The sequence below is a fragment of the Mauremys mutica genome, chromosome 7 (assembly GCF_020497125.1).
Source record: "Mauremys mutica isolate MM-2020 ecotype Southern chromosome 7, ASM2049712v1, whole genome shotgun sequence".
NCBI lineage: Eukaryota > Metazoa > Chordata > Testudines > Geoemydidae > Mauremys > Mauremys mutica.
The window spans coordinates 124,908,605-124,924,895 of record NC_059078.1 but is presented as its reverse complement, the minus strand read 5'-3'; the positions used below and the strand labels follow the sequence as shown (position 1 = coordinate 124,924,895).

Genomic DNA, 16,291 nt, shown 5'->3' with positions numbered 1-16,291 from the left:
TTATACAGCACAAACAAACCACCAGAAAAATATACAGTAAAGTCAATGGGTGAAATCCTGGCCCCACTGAAGCCAATGTCAAAACTCCCAGTGATTTCATAAGGGCCAGGATTTCACCCCATGAAGTTATGCAGATACAAACCTGGTGAAAAGGAACACCAGGCCCTAGAGCTATATTTGCACCATCATGATTTAGTTACATTGATTAGAAAAGTTTGATTATGATATAGTGATTTCCTACTGTCCATAGGCACCCCAGAAGACAGTCCCTCACATTTTGACCTACCAGCTTGCACAGGGAGTCGTAACTAAATTCTAATGCCTCTGACTCAGCCAGACACCAAAATATATTTAATAGTAAAATGCAGCATTTCAGAAATTCACCTTGGGCTTCACGATTTTGCCTTTACATGTCTCTCCTAGCAAACTTTGCCTATCATAGCACAGTAAGGTATTTTCCTCCATTTAGAGAATAAAAGATGTATAACCTGTAAAACACCTTCTAGGAAGTCACACCCTACATGAATCACAAATGCAATATGACATCCAAGTGTAAAATATCAATTGGGATACTTGGTATTTGCATTTCCTTTATCAGACCTATATCTCCCTCCAAGACACTGTCACAACATTTGTTTTATTTTCAAATTCTGATTCTTTTACTAGAATTTTAAAAAACAACTGATTTCAGTCGTGCAAAAGGGGTACATATAGTCTCTTTGAATATGATAAAATAATTACATGACTGATTAAAATTACAGTTAAAACTTTTACACATACCTCCCTCAAACAACAAAATTTGTCACAGTCATTACATTTAAAAAAAAAAACCCACTATAATTCTACTTCTATCCAGTTAAGTCTTTTATTAGCACACAGAATGCATCTTCCTCTAGAAAGGAAAGATGATCTTGAGGTCAAGGCACTGAACTGTGCCTCAGAAGATCAGGATTCAATTATTAGCTCTGCCAGATGTCCAGTGTGATCTTGGGAAAGTCACCTAATCTCTCTGTGCCTCAGTTCCCCATCTGCAAAATGGGGGTAATATTTCCTTTATTTCATTGTCTTCTTTACTTAGAGTGTAAACTCCTCGGGGCAGAGGCTGTCTCTTCCTGTGTTTGTACAGTGTCTACCACAATGTGTCTACCTGATCTGGGTTTGGGCTTCTAGGTGTTACTGTAACAAGGATACTAATATTATAAAATGTAATACTAAAATAAATAACCTCTGTTTTTGTATTTCACTTCCCCCATACTTACATTTATAACCTTCAATGTCTAAATAGTGTCTATTCTTTCCCACTTTGCATTGGACTAATATGGAAGAATTGGAACAATTACTATGACATTTTTGCTATTGGGTATTTATCAACTTGAAAAAAATGAATGGTAGTTTCCATTGCAAAATTTGGCCAGAGATTAAACTTTCCACTGCAGCAGTGAGGGTTTACCACTTGTATCTCAACTGTTTAATCTGTAAATTCCTGCAGGTAGGAATAATGTTGACCTATATGTTGTATACCAATTAGCATTCTATTGGAGCTCAGTAAATAACTCCAGAATGGGTGAGGGGTAGTCATTTTCAGGTCTCTGCCAGTGAACAAGATGCAATCAGAAATTTGTTTTACATTTTATTTCCCTAACCCTACAAAATATGGGCAAAGCTTACATTACGTGAAAAACATACCGGTGATAGGCTTCCCGACGGTACTTTTTCAGAGCATGCCTATCCATGTTCGCAGGAAGATCTGCTGCATTCTGGAGTCTGTCACTCCATGAGGTTGTCATTTTTAAATGATCACTTAATTCTGGAAGAGAAAAGAGAAATTTGCTTAACCTGCAACATGTTTCATGAGAGTATTGTAAAGCAGGGGTCTCAAACACGCGGCCCGCAAGGTTATTTTCTGCTCCTTGCAGCCCCCCCGCCCTCCGCCAGTTCCCAGCATCTCCCATTGGCTGGGAATGGGGGGCGGTACCTGACGCAACACACACACCCGTGTGCCCCTGTTCCCCATGTTCCAGCCGCTTCCCGGAGTGGCAAGAGGGCAGGACAGACAGACAGGCAGGCAGGGAGCCTGCCCTGCCCCTGGTGCGCGCTGGGCCAGAGCCCACCCCCCAAGCCCCTCCTGCAGTTGAACCCCCTGCCCTGAGCCCCTTGCCACACCCTGCACCCCAACCTCCTGCCACACCCCTCCTGCACCCCAACCCACTGCCCTGAGCCCCCTGCCACACCCGGCCCCCTGCTGCATCCCGCACCCCTCCTGCACCCCAACCCCCTTCCCTGAGCCACCTGCCGCACCCTGAACCCGACCCCCTGCCACACCCCGTACCCCTCCTGCACCCCAACCCACTGCCCTGAGCCCCCTGCTGCACCCCTCCTGCACCCAATCCCCTGCCAATCCCCCGCCGCACCCCTCCTGCACCCCAATCCCTTGCCCTGACCCCTTGCCGCACCCCTCATCCCTCCTGCACCCCACCCCACCTCCCTGCCCTGAGCCCCTGCCACACCCCACACCGCTCCTGCACCCCCCTGGGGGCAGGGAGGGGGCGGAGTTGGGGTGGGGATTTCAGGGAAGGGGTTGGAATGGGGGCAGGGAAGGGGTGGAAAGAGGCAGGCAGGGGCAGGGCTTCACGGAGGGGGTGGAGTGGGGGTGGGGCCAAGGGAGGGAGGTGTCAATAATGCGGCCCTCGGGCCAATGTACTAGTCCTCATGTGGCCCTCCTGGTTATTTGACTTAGAGACCCCTGGTATAGCTGTTTCCTGATTACAAAAGGATCTTAGAGTACTAAGAAAATTCGACAAGATGCCTACTGTAACTACTTGTGTTTATAGGTCAAACTTGTAAAGGAAGTGACTGGAGATGTCTACGTTCTTATGTGTTTGCACTTCCAGTCATATGAATCCTAGAAAATACACTTTGCTCTGGATGCTATCACCAAACACAAACTAAAAATATCAGGCCCAATGTCTGCTACAAATGTCTTTGAAATACCAATTTAACTTTACTATATATCTCATCTTTCATACAAACTGCACCCCAAAATGTTTTCCCAGAGTTAAATAATGCGGTATCAGATGTAAATAATAATATTAGCAGATGGAGAGAGAAGCTAAGACATATGGGGAAGGGATAAAAGCGATGTTTTTAGCTGAGATTTCAAATGAGATGCAGAGTCAATAAAGCAGAGAAATGCAGTATGGCTACTCCGGAGGGCTGGAATTCCAGAGGTTTTCCAAACGTGTGATTAGAGACAGGCCTTGTTTTTGCTGCTAAAAAAAAAAAAATCAGTATTTTTTTACCTCAGGGTAACTAACACGCATAAACTATCACAGGGTAAAAAACACACAGAAGACAAGGCACTGTAGTTTTACAGAGAGGTGAGGTCAACCCTAGGTGGTGGTCTGGTGCTGATCTTGCCTAGAAGTTTTATCTTGTGTTTATAACTTGGGATAGCTCACACACTTCAGTTACCCCAAAGTATAAATACACTTTTTAGCAATGAAAACAAGGCCACAGAAAAGAGAGGCACTGTGGAAGCAGAGGGAATGGGGAGAGGAGTAGAAAGAAATGACTGTAATAATTTACACTGGTATCATTTTTCAACTTCACTCAGGTAATATATGGGGCACATTTGCAATATTATTGAGTCAAATATTAACCATCTCAACTCTCCAGTAAAGTAGGTATTTCCTGCCCTCCCCTTACAGCTAGGAAGCTAACACACAGAGAAGTTAAATGACTTTCACAAGGTCACAAACAGGGGGGATTATCGGAGCTAGGTTTAGAACTCCAGGCTCTGGTTCCCACTTCTGGGCTCAAACCTCTACACCAAATCTACAGACAGTTTTAAAATGGAAGAGGACAGTTTTTATTGTGACAGTCTGTGTGTGTTTATCTAGATTTTATTTGATTGCCATGAAATAAACAATATAAAAATCAAACCAAGGACAAACCATTTGGTTACAAAAATATATCCCACACTCAGCACTCTGTGACCACTTTCCAATTACTAAAAAGCAAGATTTAACAAATGAATTTGCACCACATTCTGAACGCCACCAGGCTTTGGCAGACAGCCTGAGGAAAGGCATTCCAGAGCTGAGAGCTCTCTACCAAGAATTCCCTGCTACACATCCAGGAGGTCAAACTCTGAGGAGCAGACAGCAAGAACATTCCAGCCAACTGCAACTTCCACAACAAGGCACACAGGGGAAAAGTGTTTCTGCAATAGCCCATTCCCAGGCCATTTAGGGCTTTATAAATAATTACCAACAACTTAAACTGCACCCAAAGGCAAATGGATGGCAGTGCAGAATACAGGGCATTCAATTACCAACCCGGTCTGCTTAAAAGACAATGCACTCTGCACTAGCTGAAGCTGAGTAATCACAAGTACTGAATACTCACAGGCAGAGAGCACTGCATGTCTTGGGCTTCTAGGCACCATGGTAATACAAATAATAAACAACAATCATAATTGCAATAGTCCAGGAAAGAGGAGACAAAAAGCAAACATGTCTGTGGAGAGAAAGGAAGGATCAAGAACTCCAGGTCAGCTGATGTTTAGAAGGTGCTTTGGGACCTTAGAAGTAGTGATGGATCGAATTAAGACCCCAAGACTGCAAACCACAAAGACTAAGGGTGGACATGTCGTCAGCAGATGGAACAGTCACAACTCCATCAATTCCTCAAGAGCAGGGGTTCTCAAACTGGGGGTCGGGACCCCTCAGGGGGTCACGAGGTTATTACATGGGGGGTCATGAGCTGTCAGCCTCCATCCCAAGCCCCGCTTTGCCTCCAGCATTTATAATGGTGTTAAATAGATACAAAAGTGTTTTTAAATGTGTAGGGGGGGGTCGCACTCAGAGGCTTTCTGTGTGAAAGGGGTCACCAATACAAAAGTCTGAGAACCCCTGTTCATGAGGCTTCAACATACCTAACCTACCAGCATCACCTCTGTCTTTCCTGGATTAATCTTAAAGCAGCTATCTTTCATCTATGGATTAGGACTCTGAGGGAAATAAATATGGCCACTAAGTGGTAATGATCACTCAAAAAGATCTCATGGCCACCGGGGCTCTGTGGAAGCAACGTCATAAAGGAGAGCATTTGATTCTTTTTCCACATGAAGGCAGTCTGAATCCATCAACCTGCCAACCATTCTGAACATTTACACTCGTCTATCTTTTCAGATGTCTCCATCACAACACAAAGACATAAAAAACGACAGGCCACAATCAAAGTTAGAAGACTTTTTCCATTACTTTAGCCTCATCTTGTCACTTCAACTGCCTCATGCCATTTTTGTGCCATCTTGAAAAAAAGATGATGATACAGTGGAAAGGTGCATCTGAGTAGGAGTGCATTACAAAGGCCAGCAATGCCATGGCCCAACAGTTGGATAGTATCGTTCTGAAAAGAATTCTGGAACACAGTGGATCCATTTGTTTCTCAGATGGTGGGAGTATTTTAATTGTTCACCTTTAATCGCAACCTTACATGAATGAGGAGCCAATGGAGTTGGTTGAGGTCCTGGGAGATGTGTCTGGTTTTGTAACAACATGTGAGAAAGCAGTCAGCATCATTCTGTGCATGTTGGAGTTTGAAAAGCTGAGATTTGGGGGAGCTACAGAAATCAGAGCTGCAACAACCAAGGCAAAAGGAAATGAAGGCATAAAGTAGTAGAAATTTCATTAATTTAACTTTATTTAGATAACATTGCATGATAACAAATCCTACCAATGCAGCAATGTTTGATAATCATGTAAACGCTAACAGGCATTTCACCAGTTAAGTAGGTATTGCTCATATAGCAATGTACCTGCTTTGAGATAAAATATTAGGAACACACAAAAGACACAAGGATTGCAAATTTGTGGCCCCAATCCTGAAAGCCTTATTCACACAAACACCCCCACCTGACTTCAATGGATCTACTCTGGTAAATTGGAGTTGTAGATTCAGATTACTTGTGAGAATAAGAGTGAAAAGATCCCACTTTAGGTTTTCATTTTTTTTCTTTTCTGAAGACAAGTTCCTCTTTAAATTGATGCCAAGGATAGTGACTAAAAATATGATGGGCTAAACTACTCCATCCATTTGTAAGTTACTGGGATAAATATCTATCTGAGTGGGCAGCTGGCCAGTCAAGACTTTCAACTCTGATCAGATGAAATATGATGCATCTTTCTTTAACAAATCTATTTTTGAGATTAATGATCTGTAAATAGCTCCACAAATAATAGAACATTTTGTCTAGATAAGATGCTTTAGAAATATCTCCCTATGATTTATTACAATTGTGGTTCCTGCTAATGCAGTCATAATTAAGCGCCTTAGTGTTTCTGATACAGAGCTAATTTCGGAGAGGTATTTAAAAAAGCTTGCTGTGAAACTCTGATCCAGGCTAGCACATGACACACAAGAGTGTCTGGAAAAGAACATGGGATTTTTAACACAAATTTTGAAATAAACTGATTTCCTTCTTTGTTAGACAATGCCTCATTTAGAGAATTATCCATCGAAAAGTTTTGCAAATGTTGGCAAACACAGAATAGCATGCCATTGATATTCTCCCCTTCAGGGGGACTTTTACTGGCTATTTTTCTTTCCTTCATTTTTCAGCAAATGGTTAGAAAATTCTGCATCCCAGAGTAATACATATATATTTGGCTTTGGTACACTATCCTTGGTTCAGCTGATTTTGTTTTTAATACTTTGACCAAGTCAGTTCATAGGATTACATGCCAAAAAAGTATAAATAAATAACAGCAGTGACAATCCCACTTTTCTAGTACATTCTCAGAGAGTTTACACAACAGAAAACAAAACCAGCACTACACCTCTGTGTTTTAAGATACTCACAAGAAGTTTACCAAGCACTTTTTGTCTGTTTGGGGCTCATGTGTTCAGTTTTGATATCCCTAACATAATTGTTAATACTACTGTTAGGCATTCACACCATGGACAGAATCATAATACTTTACCTTGATTCTCTTTAGCACCTGGCATCTCAGGATCCCAAAGCCCTTTACAAACCTTAATTCTCATAACACTCTTCTGAGACAATTGGTGTTGTTATCCCCATTTCACAGACTGGAGACCTTGGGGCACGGAGAGGTGAGCCACATGTCACTGAAGTTAACTGAGGTCATAAAGCAAGTCAACAGCATACCTGAATCTAGGAGTCCTGACTCCCAGTCCTTTGCACTAATCACTATACTGCACTCCCACTGTGCGTGCTGTAATACCCAAAGTGGGGCTAAACATCTCTCATATACATTGTGACTGTCGTGGGTCTACCCTCACTTGAAACTGGGGGGTTTCAAGGTGAGGACCCGCATGCCACCATGTCAAAGGTCTCACCCCCACTTGGAACTGTTGGGCTCCAATGTGGGGACCTGACTTGGTTTCCCTCTAAACTAAAATCCTAGTTTAGATCTAGTAAGCTGCCACCACTCAATCAGGAAATGTGGATTGAGACACAGTCCTTCCCCAAAATCCTAGGGGATTCCAAGAGCCCCAAATCCATGGAGTTCTTACACCCAGGAGAAACAAACCATTCCCCCTGCTTCCTCCCCACTCCCTTTTCCTAGGAGAGAGATACCTGATTCAAACTGCTTGAATCAAACCCAGGAGAAACTGTCTCTTCCCCCCTCACCTTCCCCTGAATTTCCACAGAAGAAGGAATTAACCAAGTCCAAAGAAAAGAAAAGAATTTATTAAGAGAACAAAAAGAAAATACAGAATCTCTATGAGCCCAAGCTGGACACTCATAGGGTATAACCTTATCAATCTCTGGAGAGAATCCCCTCTCCCCCTTTCTTTCTCAGTGAATGCAAAGTAACAGCAAACAGGAATAAAGAATTTCCTTTAGCAAACACACAATTGCAAATATAGAAATCAAATCATAAGACTAATTCGCCTTTCTAATTAATACTCACTATTAATTAGTAGAAACTACTCCAGGAGAACTTGGAGACATGACTGGTCCCTTTTAGATTCAAAAGAGTTCTGAGACAAACAAAGAAAACACAGACAAAAGCTTCCCTCCACAGAGATTTGAAAAAATCTTATCTCTGATTGGTCCTTCGGTCAGGTGGTCATCAGGTACTGTATGTTAACCCTTTACAGGTAAAAGAGCCCTTAACTCTTAACTATCTGTTTATGACAGTGACATTATAATGTGTGTTCAAGGGTGCATGAGATATTTTAATATGTATTCAAGCACACATGTATTCTGATTTTAATATTTAGCATTGGTTGTATTGTATGGAAGTTCAATGTCTGTTAAGAAAGTGATAGATTGTATTAAATAAATCTCAAACTTCTACAGCTATGGAGTGCTGCTTGCCAAAATAATATTTAGATTGACTCAGTCTTAGCAGGTTCATTAACAAGGCATCTTGTAATCGCCACCCAACTCTAGCACTCCCTACCTTTCTTCCCTTTTCGAACTCTGCACTGACCTTTAGTTATCCCCTATGTTCCAACAGTGCTCCCAGCTTTTCCTACTTGTTTGCCAGCTTCAATCACCTCAGTCCCTTCTTCAATGCAGAGTGTGGTACGACTACAATGAACTCATCCACACTGAAGTCCTCTTTAAAGGCCCACCTCTGCTGCACTGCTTACTGTGACTCAGGGTAACTTATACATATTGGGTACGTCTACACACTGCAGTTCAACACCAACGGCTGGCCTGTGTCAGCTGATGGGCTCTCAGGGCTCAGGCTAAAGGGCAGTTTAATCGCAGTGTAGATGCTGCAGCCTGAGCCCAAATGTCTACACCACAATTAATTAAACAGCCCCTCAGTCCGAGTCAGTTGACACAGACCAGCCACTGGTATTTAATTACAATGTAGACATACCCAAAATGCCTATTGTTATTCCATGTTCCCTAATTTCTATATCTAGATTGCTAGTTCCTTAGAGCAGGAACCACTATTTTTAAATATTTGGGCTGCACCTAACACAGGTGCTACTGTAAATAAATAATAATGACATTAGGATCACTGACTATCACCTGGATCACTGGTCTCCAACCTTTTTCGTCACTGTTTTGGAAGGATTGCACTAATTCCCTTAACTCTTCATTTACACATTTCTTGGGTTTTTTTGTCTAACTGTAGGGTGCCAATTCAAATCATTCTCAGCTTATCAGCCAATCACAAAATCATTTCTGAAGAGAGTTTTAATTACTGCTACTTTTGAAAAAATAGAACATCAATTACTTTAAAACTCTAAAAAGAAACAAAGAGTCCCATGGCACCTTATAGACTAATAGCATTCACCCACGAACGCTTATGCTCCAATACGTCTGTTAGTCTATACGGTGCCACGGGACTCTTTGTAGCTTTTTACAGATCCAGACTAACACAGGTACCCCTCTGATATTTAAAACTCTAGCAATTTTGTGAAAGCCCACAATTTCCAAACGTAAGCAGAGAAGACTGTAAATGACCTAAACCTGAAGAAGAACTCAGTGTAGCTTGAAAGCTTGTCTCTTTCACCAACAGAAGTTGGTCGAATAAAAAGATACAACCTCACTCACCTTTCTCTAAACCAGAAAATTGTTATTTTGGTATTTTCCCTGCCTTGTGTAAATTCCTCATTTTAAATCATTTTTCTCCTAGATGGCTGCCTCTTTGAGAGCATTTCTTAACTCTTTTGATGACAGCAAATAAGATCCTCTTCCTGGAACAATAATTATTTTCAAAGGATACAGTTAGCATAGTCTCAACTCACGGCATTTAGTTAATGTTTTTAGATGGCTCTGAGCATGAAAAATGCAATATAATGGCTAAGCAGTATTAACGGGCAGGAATTCTTGTTCACGCTAACTGGAGATGTGCATGAATTAAATTGAAAATATGCCCTGTAGTTTGCAAGTTATATTAAAAGATATGATTGGATTCATAATACTCCACCTGTGCCCCATTAATTGCACTGGCTTCACATCCATTTCTTGGTGTTATTTAAGATCTATAAAGACCTATGTGGTTTGGGTCATGTCTGCCACAGGGCCTCTCTCTCTCCCTGTGCACCACTGCAATGGCTGAGATGTTTTTGCCAACAGTCCATAGGGAGCTGGTCAAACATTTCTCAGTCATGCATTTATTTGTTATACTTTGGTTTACAGACTATAGTCTCTAGCGGGTTATTTCTGGATAGGTGTGGTGGTAGAGGGAAACGGCTGTTTACAGGGCCTATTATGGACAGTGATTTAATTTCTGGCCAAATATCCTCTGTGTAGTGCACACAGGTGCTATGGTAATTGCTGCATAATTAACTATTAATTAAACAAACCAGTTTTTGTTAACTTGGATGTCTTTTCTAGACACAATGTGTATTGACACTCTTATGCAAAATATTATTAATTATTTGTATCACTACAGTCATGATCCAATACCCACTGTGCTAGGACTGTACAGACCCAGGAAAAAAGACAGATCCTCCCTCAAAGTGCTTACAATCTAAGTGTAAGAAAAGAGACATCAGATGGAAACAGCGACAGGGGAGTACAATGAAATAAGGAGACAACACTGATCAGCATGACAGGCAATGGTCTCAGCACACCAGCAGCCTAAGCCTTGTCAGGTTTTTTCATTCATCGTGGGAAGGGAGAGTTTTGAGTCGGGATTTGCAGGAACATGATGAGGAAGCTTTGCAGATGTTTAAAAAGACCTCTTCCTAGGCTTGAGGAGCAACATGGGAGTTGCTTGTTTTAAAATGTAACAGGTGGGGGATGATGGCTGGCTTCACTGACAGAGGCAGGAGTTGAGAGATGGGTGGAGGAGAGGGTGTTGAAACATAAGCTTCTTGTCTTCACTTTTATGTGATAGAGGAGGAGCCGCCAGTGGATGGATGCAAAAAGAGGAGTGACATGGTCAAAGCTATAGGCTAAGAACATAAACCATTCTGAATGTATCTGGAAAGACTGAGTGGGGCAAGATTATATTTATCAAAGCTAAAGAAAGGGGCACTACAGTAATAGAGACACAAGATGATGAGAATGTGGACAACACTTTTAGCTGTGTGGATGGCTAGAAAAGGCCATATCTTAGAGAGTTTATGCAGAAAGAATCAGCAAGATCTAGACATGGTCCTCTCTCTAGGTCCTCACATTCAGGCTGAGTAAAAGATGACAAATGGGTTACACCCATGAGTGACAGGCAGGACAGTGGTGTTGACCACAGTGATCAAGAAAGGAGGGAAGGGGGAGAGCTTGCGGGAGGAAGATTAAAAGCTCTGTTTTAGCCATATTGAGTTTGAGCTGATGGCTAGATATCCACAAGGAGATATCAGAGAGACCAGCTGAAATTTTACTTGGATCAGAATGAGAGGGGTCTGGAGTAGGGAGTTAAATCTGTGAGTTTTCAGCACAGAGTTGGTAGTTGAATTGGTGTTTGTGGGTGAGATTACCCAGAGATAAGGTGTACAGGGCAAAGAGAAGGGGTCCAATGACAGAGTTCTGTGGAATCCCTGCAGGAAGTTGGAGGGGAGATGAGGAGAAGCCATTATTAACATTTTTACCATCACATTTTATATTCTTCTGTCACCCAGAGAAGTTAAGCAATTTGCATAGGGTCAAAGTGCAAAACGTGTCTCAGTTGGGATTAAAATTCAGGAGTTCCTTGTTCCTAAAGTGAGTGTTCAGTCCTCTAGATCCTGCGGCCTTATAGACTGCCTTGGTTCTCTTCATCAGCACCAGCTATAGCATTCTTTATTGTTTAGATATACTGTTGGTAGTCCATCACTGATGATGACGACAATATTGTCACAGTTCTCATCTATGGCTACACATAGGACTCTGAAGTCCGAACCCTGATGCACAGAGTCAGCCGCACTGAGGGCATGAGAAGTCTGTATCTATGATGTTTGATGGTGCAGCTCTTTCACATGGCGCCTTTGACGTGAAGCATGGAGATGATTTTGTCGACCCTGCTCAAAACTGTTACATGCTGATCTTTTCAGAGACCACCAGTGAGCCATTTGCTCAAGTTCTTTGGGATTGATTCCAGCCCACTGGAGACTGCTCTTCAGATTATCTTCGAAGCACTTATATGGATGACTCCTCTTTCTTTTGCCCTGACTCAGCTCCCCATACAAGATCTGCTTTGGGAGACGGTGGTCTTCCATTCTGATGACATGTCTGATCCACCTAAGTTGTCTTCTCAGTAACATTTCCTCAATGATGGTTGTGCTTGCTCTCTCAGGGACCTTAATATTGTTCACACATCCTGCCAGTGAATGCTCATTATTGAGCGGAAAGAGCACATGTGAAATTGCTCGAGCTGTTTAACGTGATGTCTATAAAAGAGTCCACATCTCAGACCCATACAGGAACGATGTTAGAGCCACTGCACTGTAGATCTTCAATTTGGTGGAGAGACAAATGTTGTGTAGGTTAAGGACTTTTGTTCAGAGTCAGCCAAAGGCCTGGCTGGCTTTGCTAATTCTGGAGGAAATTTCCTTATCAAGGGAACTGTCACTCAAGATGGTGCTGCCCAAATATTTGAACTAATCCACATTTTTCAACTGTGTGCCTTGGATGAAGATGGCTGGCACTGGGGCATTGGAATGAGGTACTGGTTGGAATAAGACCTCTGTCTTCCTGAGACAATGGTGAGGCCAAAGAGCTGGGATGCTTCAGAAAATCTATCAATGATGACCTTCAGGTCATCATGATATAAAGTAATATAGGACCGGTGCTCCATACATCTGACCACCCAACTATGGTGCTTCTAACAGTACCACCGGCAAAGCCATTAAGAATAAAGGGTCTGGTCACAGAAAAGGAGGAAGTCTTATGGTGACTCTACATGACTTATGAATAAGGCCCCATAAACATAGAGCCAGCTTTGCAACCATATGTATGTAACCTTTAAAATGGCTATCATGGAACTCCCACACGGGGAAAAGAAGAAAATTAGAGGTGAGCTGCCACCTATTGCTGAGCCAGACAAAAGTTGATACATCTGTACCAACACACACAATTATTTTTTGTAATTAATCTGTACAACACAAAGTGCTGTGAGGCTTGATTAATTAATGTCCATAATGTGTGTTGAGATCCTCACAGAGAAGGCACTATAAGCAGAGTATTAATAACATCCATAGCTACCAGTTATAACAACATTCTGGCATATTTTTTAATAAATGCTACTTGTGTTTCTTTTATTCTACCTTTGTGGAGATAATTAATTCTTCATAGCATCAAAGATATCAATTAAATCAAAGGGTTTATTATTAACCTAAGAGATTTTGATTTTTTTAATACTACATATGATGCATGGATAAAAACTAACATTCTTTGCTTGCTAATAATAATACAGTAACTCCTCACTCAATGTTCTTGAAAAATGTGAATTTAAGTGAAATGATGTTAAGCGAATCCAATTTCCCCATAAGAATTAACATAAATAGGGGTGGTTAGGTTCCAGGGCAGCTTCCCCTACTCTGCAAGCACCAGGGGCGGGAGGCTAAACCCTCAGCCCGCCCACTCCACCCCTTCCCCCAAGCCCTCACCCTTGACCCGCCTCTTCTCCCCCCCAACTCCGCCCCCTTTACTTTGCACTGCATCCTGGCTCCTCCCCTCCCTTCTAAATGCCGCAAGCAGGCTGATTGCCATGTTCAGGAGGGAGGGGGGAGGCGCATGGAGTCCTCCCCCCTCCCTCCTGCCCAGGGCAATCAGCTGGCTTGCCATGTTCTGGAGGCAAGGGAGAGAGGTGGAGCCTGCGCGCTGAGTCCTTGCTCCTCCCCCCTCCCTCCTGCCTCCAAAACACCCCAAGCCAGATGATTGCCGCCGGCAGGAGGCAGGGAAGGGAGGGGGGGAAGCGCACGCCAAGTCCTCGTTCCTCTCCCCTCCCTCCTGCCTGGGGCAATCAGCTGGCTTGCCGTGTTCGGGAGGCAGAGGAAGGAGGGGGAGCATTGCACAACTTTAAATTAGTATGTTCCCTAACTGATCCGCTTAACGTTGTTTCGTTATGTTGCTGAGGAGTTACTGTATTTAGCATTTCTTTAGCAATGCCTAGCCAAGGATCTTTCATTAATTAAGGCTTCCAACAGTCCTGTAGAATAGGCATGTATTATTATCTCCATTCTACAGATATGGAAAATGAGGCAGAAAGACACAAAGTGATAAATGTGAGGTCACAGCGTGACTCAATGCTTCCAGCCAGGAACAGAACTCACATTTCCAAGCCCTGTGGCTGAACCACAAGACCACCCATACTCCCTCAGATAGTTGTCACATCTTTGTCTGTCTTGAAACAGGAGCCGTAAGTCCTCTGATAAGTTAATAACATTTTCCAGTCTCCATGGAGCTTCTGCATCTCTATATCCTCTGCAGAATTGCTGTACTCTAACATCAGCGCTGGCTTTATCATTTTCAGCTGACAAACTTATGCCTCTTACCCCCGGTATACTGTTAATGTAACACTAATTTTCTGCTTTCTCTACCATGCGTGCACAGTACTGTCATACATCTAGAAACAAAGAATACAGGTCATACTTGCAAGATGGGAGACTCTATCCTGGGAAGCAGTGACTCTGAGAAGGCCTCGCAGGTCATGATGGCTAAGTGTGACGCTGTGGCCAAAAGGGTAAATATGATCCTGGGCTGTATAAACAGAGGAATATAAATTATATTTCTTTTGTAATTGGCACTGGTGCAGCCACTGCTGGAATACTGTGTCTAGTTCTGGTCTCCACAATTCAAGAAAAATGTTGATAAACCAGAGAGGGTTCAGAGAAAAAAAACACAAAAATGATTAAAGGATTGGAAAACATACCTCATAATGAAAAATATAAGAAGCTCAATCTGTTTACCTTAACAAAGAGAAGGTTAAGGGGTGACTTGATCACAATCCATATGTACCTACATGGGGAACAGAAATTTGATAACAGAGGGCTCTTCAGTCTACAAGACAACGGTATAATAAGATTCAATGGCTGAAAGCTGAAGCAAAACAAATTCAGACTAGAAATAAGGTGCAAATTTCTAATAATGAGGGTAATTAACCATTGGAACAACTTACCACAGGTTGTGGTGGACCCTCCATCACTGGAATTTTGTTACTCAAGATTGGATGTTTTTCTAAAGATATGCTTTAGTTCAAATAGGAATAAAACAGGGAAGTGTTATGACCTGTGTTAATCAGGTTAATTGATCACAATGGTCCCTTCTGGCTTTCTAATCTATTAATAAAGGGAACTCCTGCTCTCTACAATGATACTAATTGACCACAAAACCAAGACAATGCTTTGAAGTTGTTAATACAATGTCGGTGTATGGACAAAAGGTTGCTTTTGGGGAATCTCAAAGTGCACAAAAAGCTTCCACTCACTGTAAATGAATGGTTACAGTACAATACAAGACTTAGTCAGAGCCCTCAATACTGCACCTATTCTACTCACTCTATTAAGAGCTAATGCAATCCTGGGATGCATAAACAAGGGAACCCTGAATAAGAGTAGAGACATTATTTTACCTCTCTATTAGGTCCCGATGTGACCACTACTGGAATAAGGTGTCCAGTTCCAGTGTCCACAACTCAAGAAGGATTTTGATAAACTGGAGAGGGTTCAGAGAAGAGCCTCAAGAATGACTAAAGGATTAGAAAACATGTTTTATAGTGATAGACTCAAGGAGCTCAATCTATTTAGCGTAACAAAGAAAAGGTCAAGGGGTGACTTGATTACAGTTTATAAGAATCTACATGGGGAACAAATATTGGATAATAGGCTCTTCAATCTAGCAGAGAAAGGTATAACACAATCCAGTGAGTGTAAACTGAAGCTAAACAAATTCAGACTGGAAATCAGGTGTAAATTTTTAATGATGAGAGTAATTAACCACTGGAACAATTTGCTAAAGGTTGCTGTGGATTCTCCATCACTGATTATTTTTAAAACATGACTAGAAGTTTTTCTAAAATATATGCTCTAGGCAAGGTGGATAAAAATCAATGCTTTTTTTTTAAATCAAAAAATCGGATTTTTATTTAAATCAGATTTTTTTGATAAAATGCTTTTTGAAGAAAAAAATTATCTAAAAATAGTTTTAATTAAGATATATTATAGCTCAAAGATATCTCATCATTGAATAGGGATTATAAATTCTAATTCTATAGTATGAGACAATATATTCATGTAATGTCTAAGAAAAGTTTTGTAAATGAGTTCCAACGTTCATGGATTAGAGACCCACTCTTATGGGGCTCCAGGGACTTCTGTATAGATCATTTAGGCTAATCTTTCTATCTACCCATTGGGACTCAGTGCTCAGTCT

The 16,291-nt window shown here is 41.8% G+C and overlaps 1 protein-coding gene across 2 annotated transcripts in view; it reads right to left on the bottom strand.

Moving 5' to 3' along the window:
• The window catches only part of NT5C2 (5'-nucleotidase, cytosolic II), a 93,888-nt gene that overhangs the window by 66,187 nt on the left and 11,410 nt on the right, over positions 1–16,291 (bottom strand). Inside the window, exons 1-2 of one of the 2 annotated variants that reach the window (XM_045024791.1) lie at positions 6,987–7,080; positions 1,687–1,807 (exon numbers count right to left, since the gene is read on the bottom strand). In XM_045024791.1, coding sequence (XP_044880726.1) covers positions 1,687–1,807; positions 6,987–7,050 — 185 coding nt within the window. In that variant the 5' untranslated portion in view covers positions 7,051–7,080. Of the gene's footprint in view, positions 1–1,686; positions 1,808–6,986; positions 7,081–16,291 lie in introns of those variants that run through there. The other variant, XM_045024792.1, reaches the window with a different exon arrangement.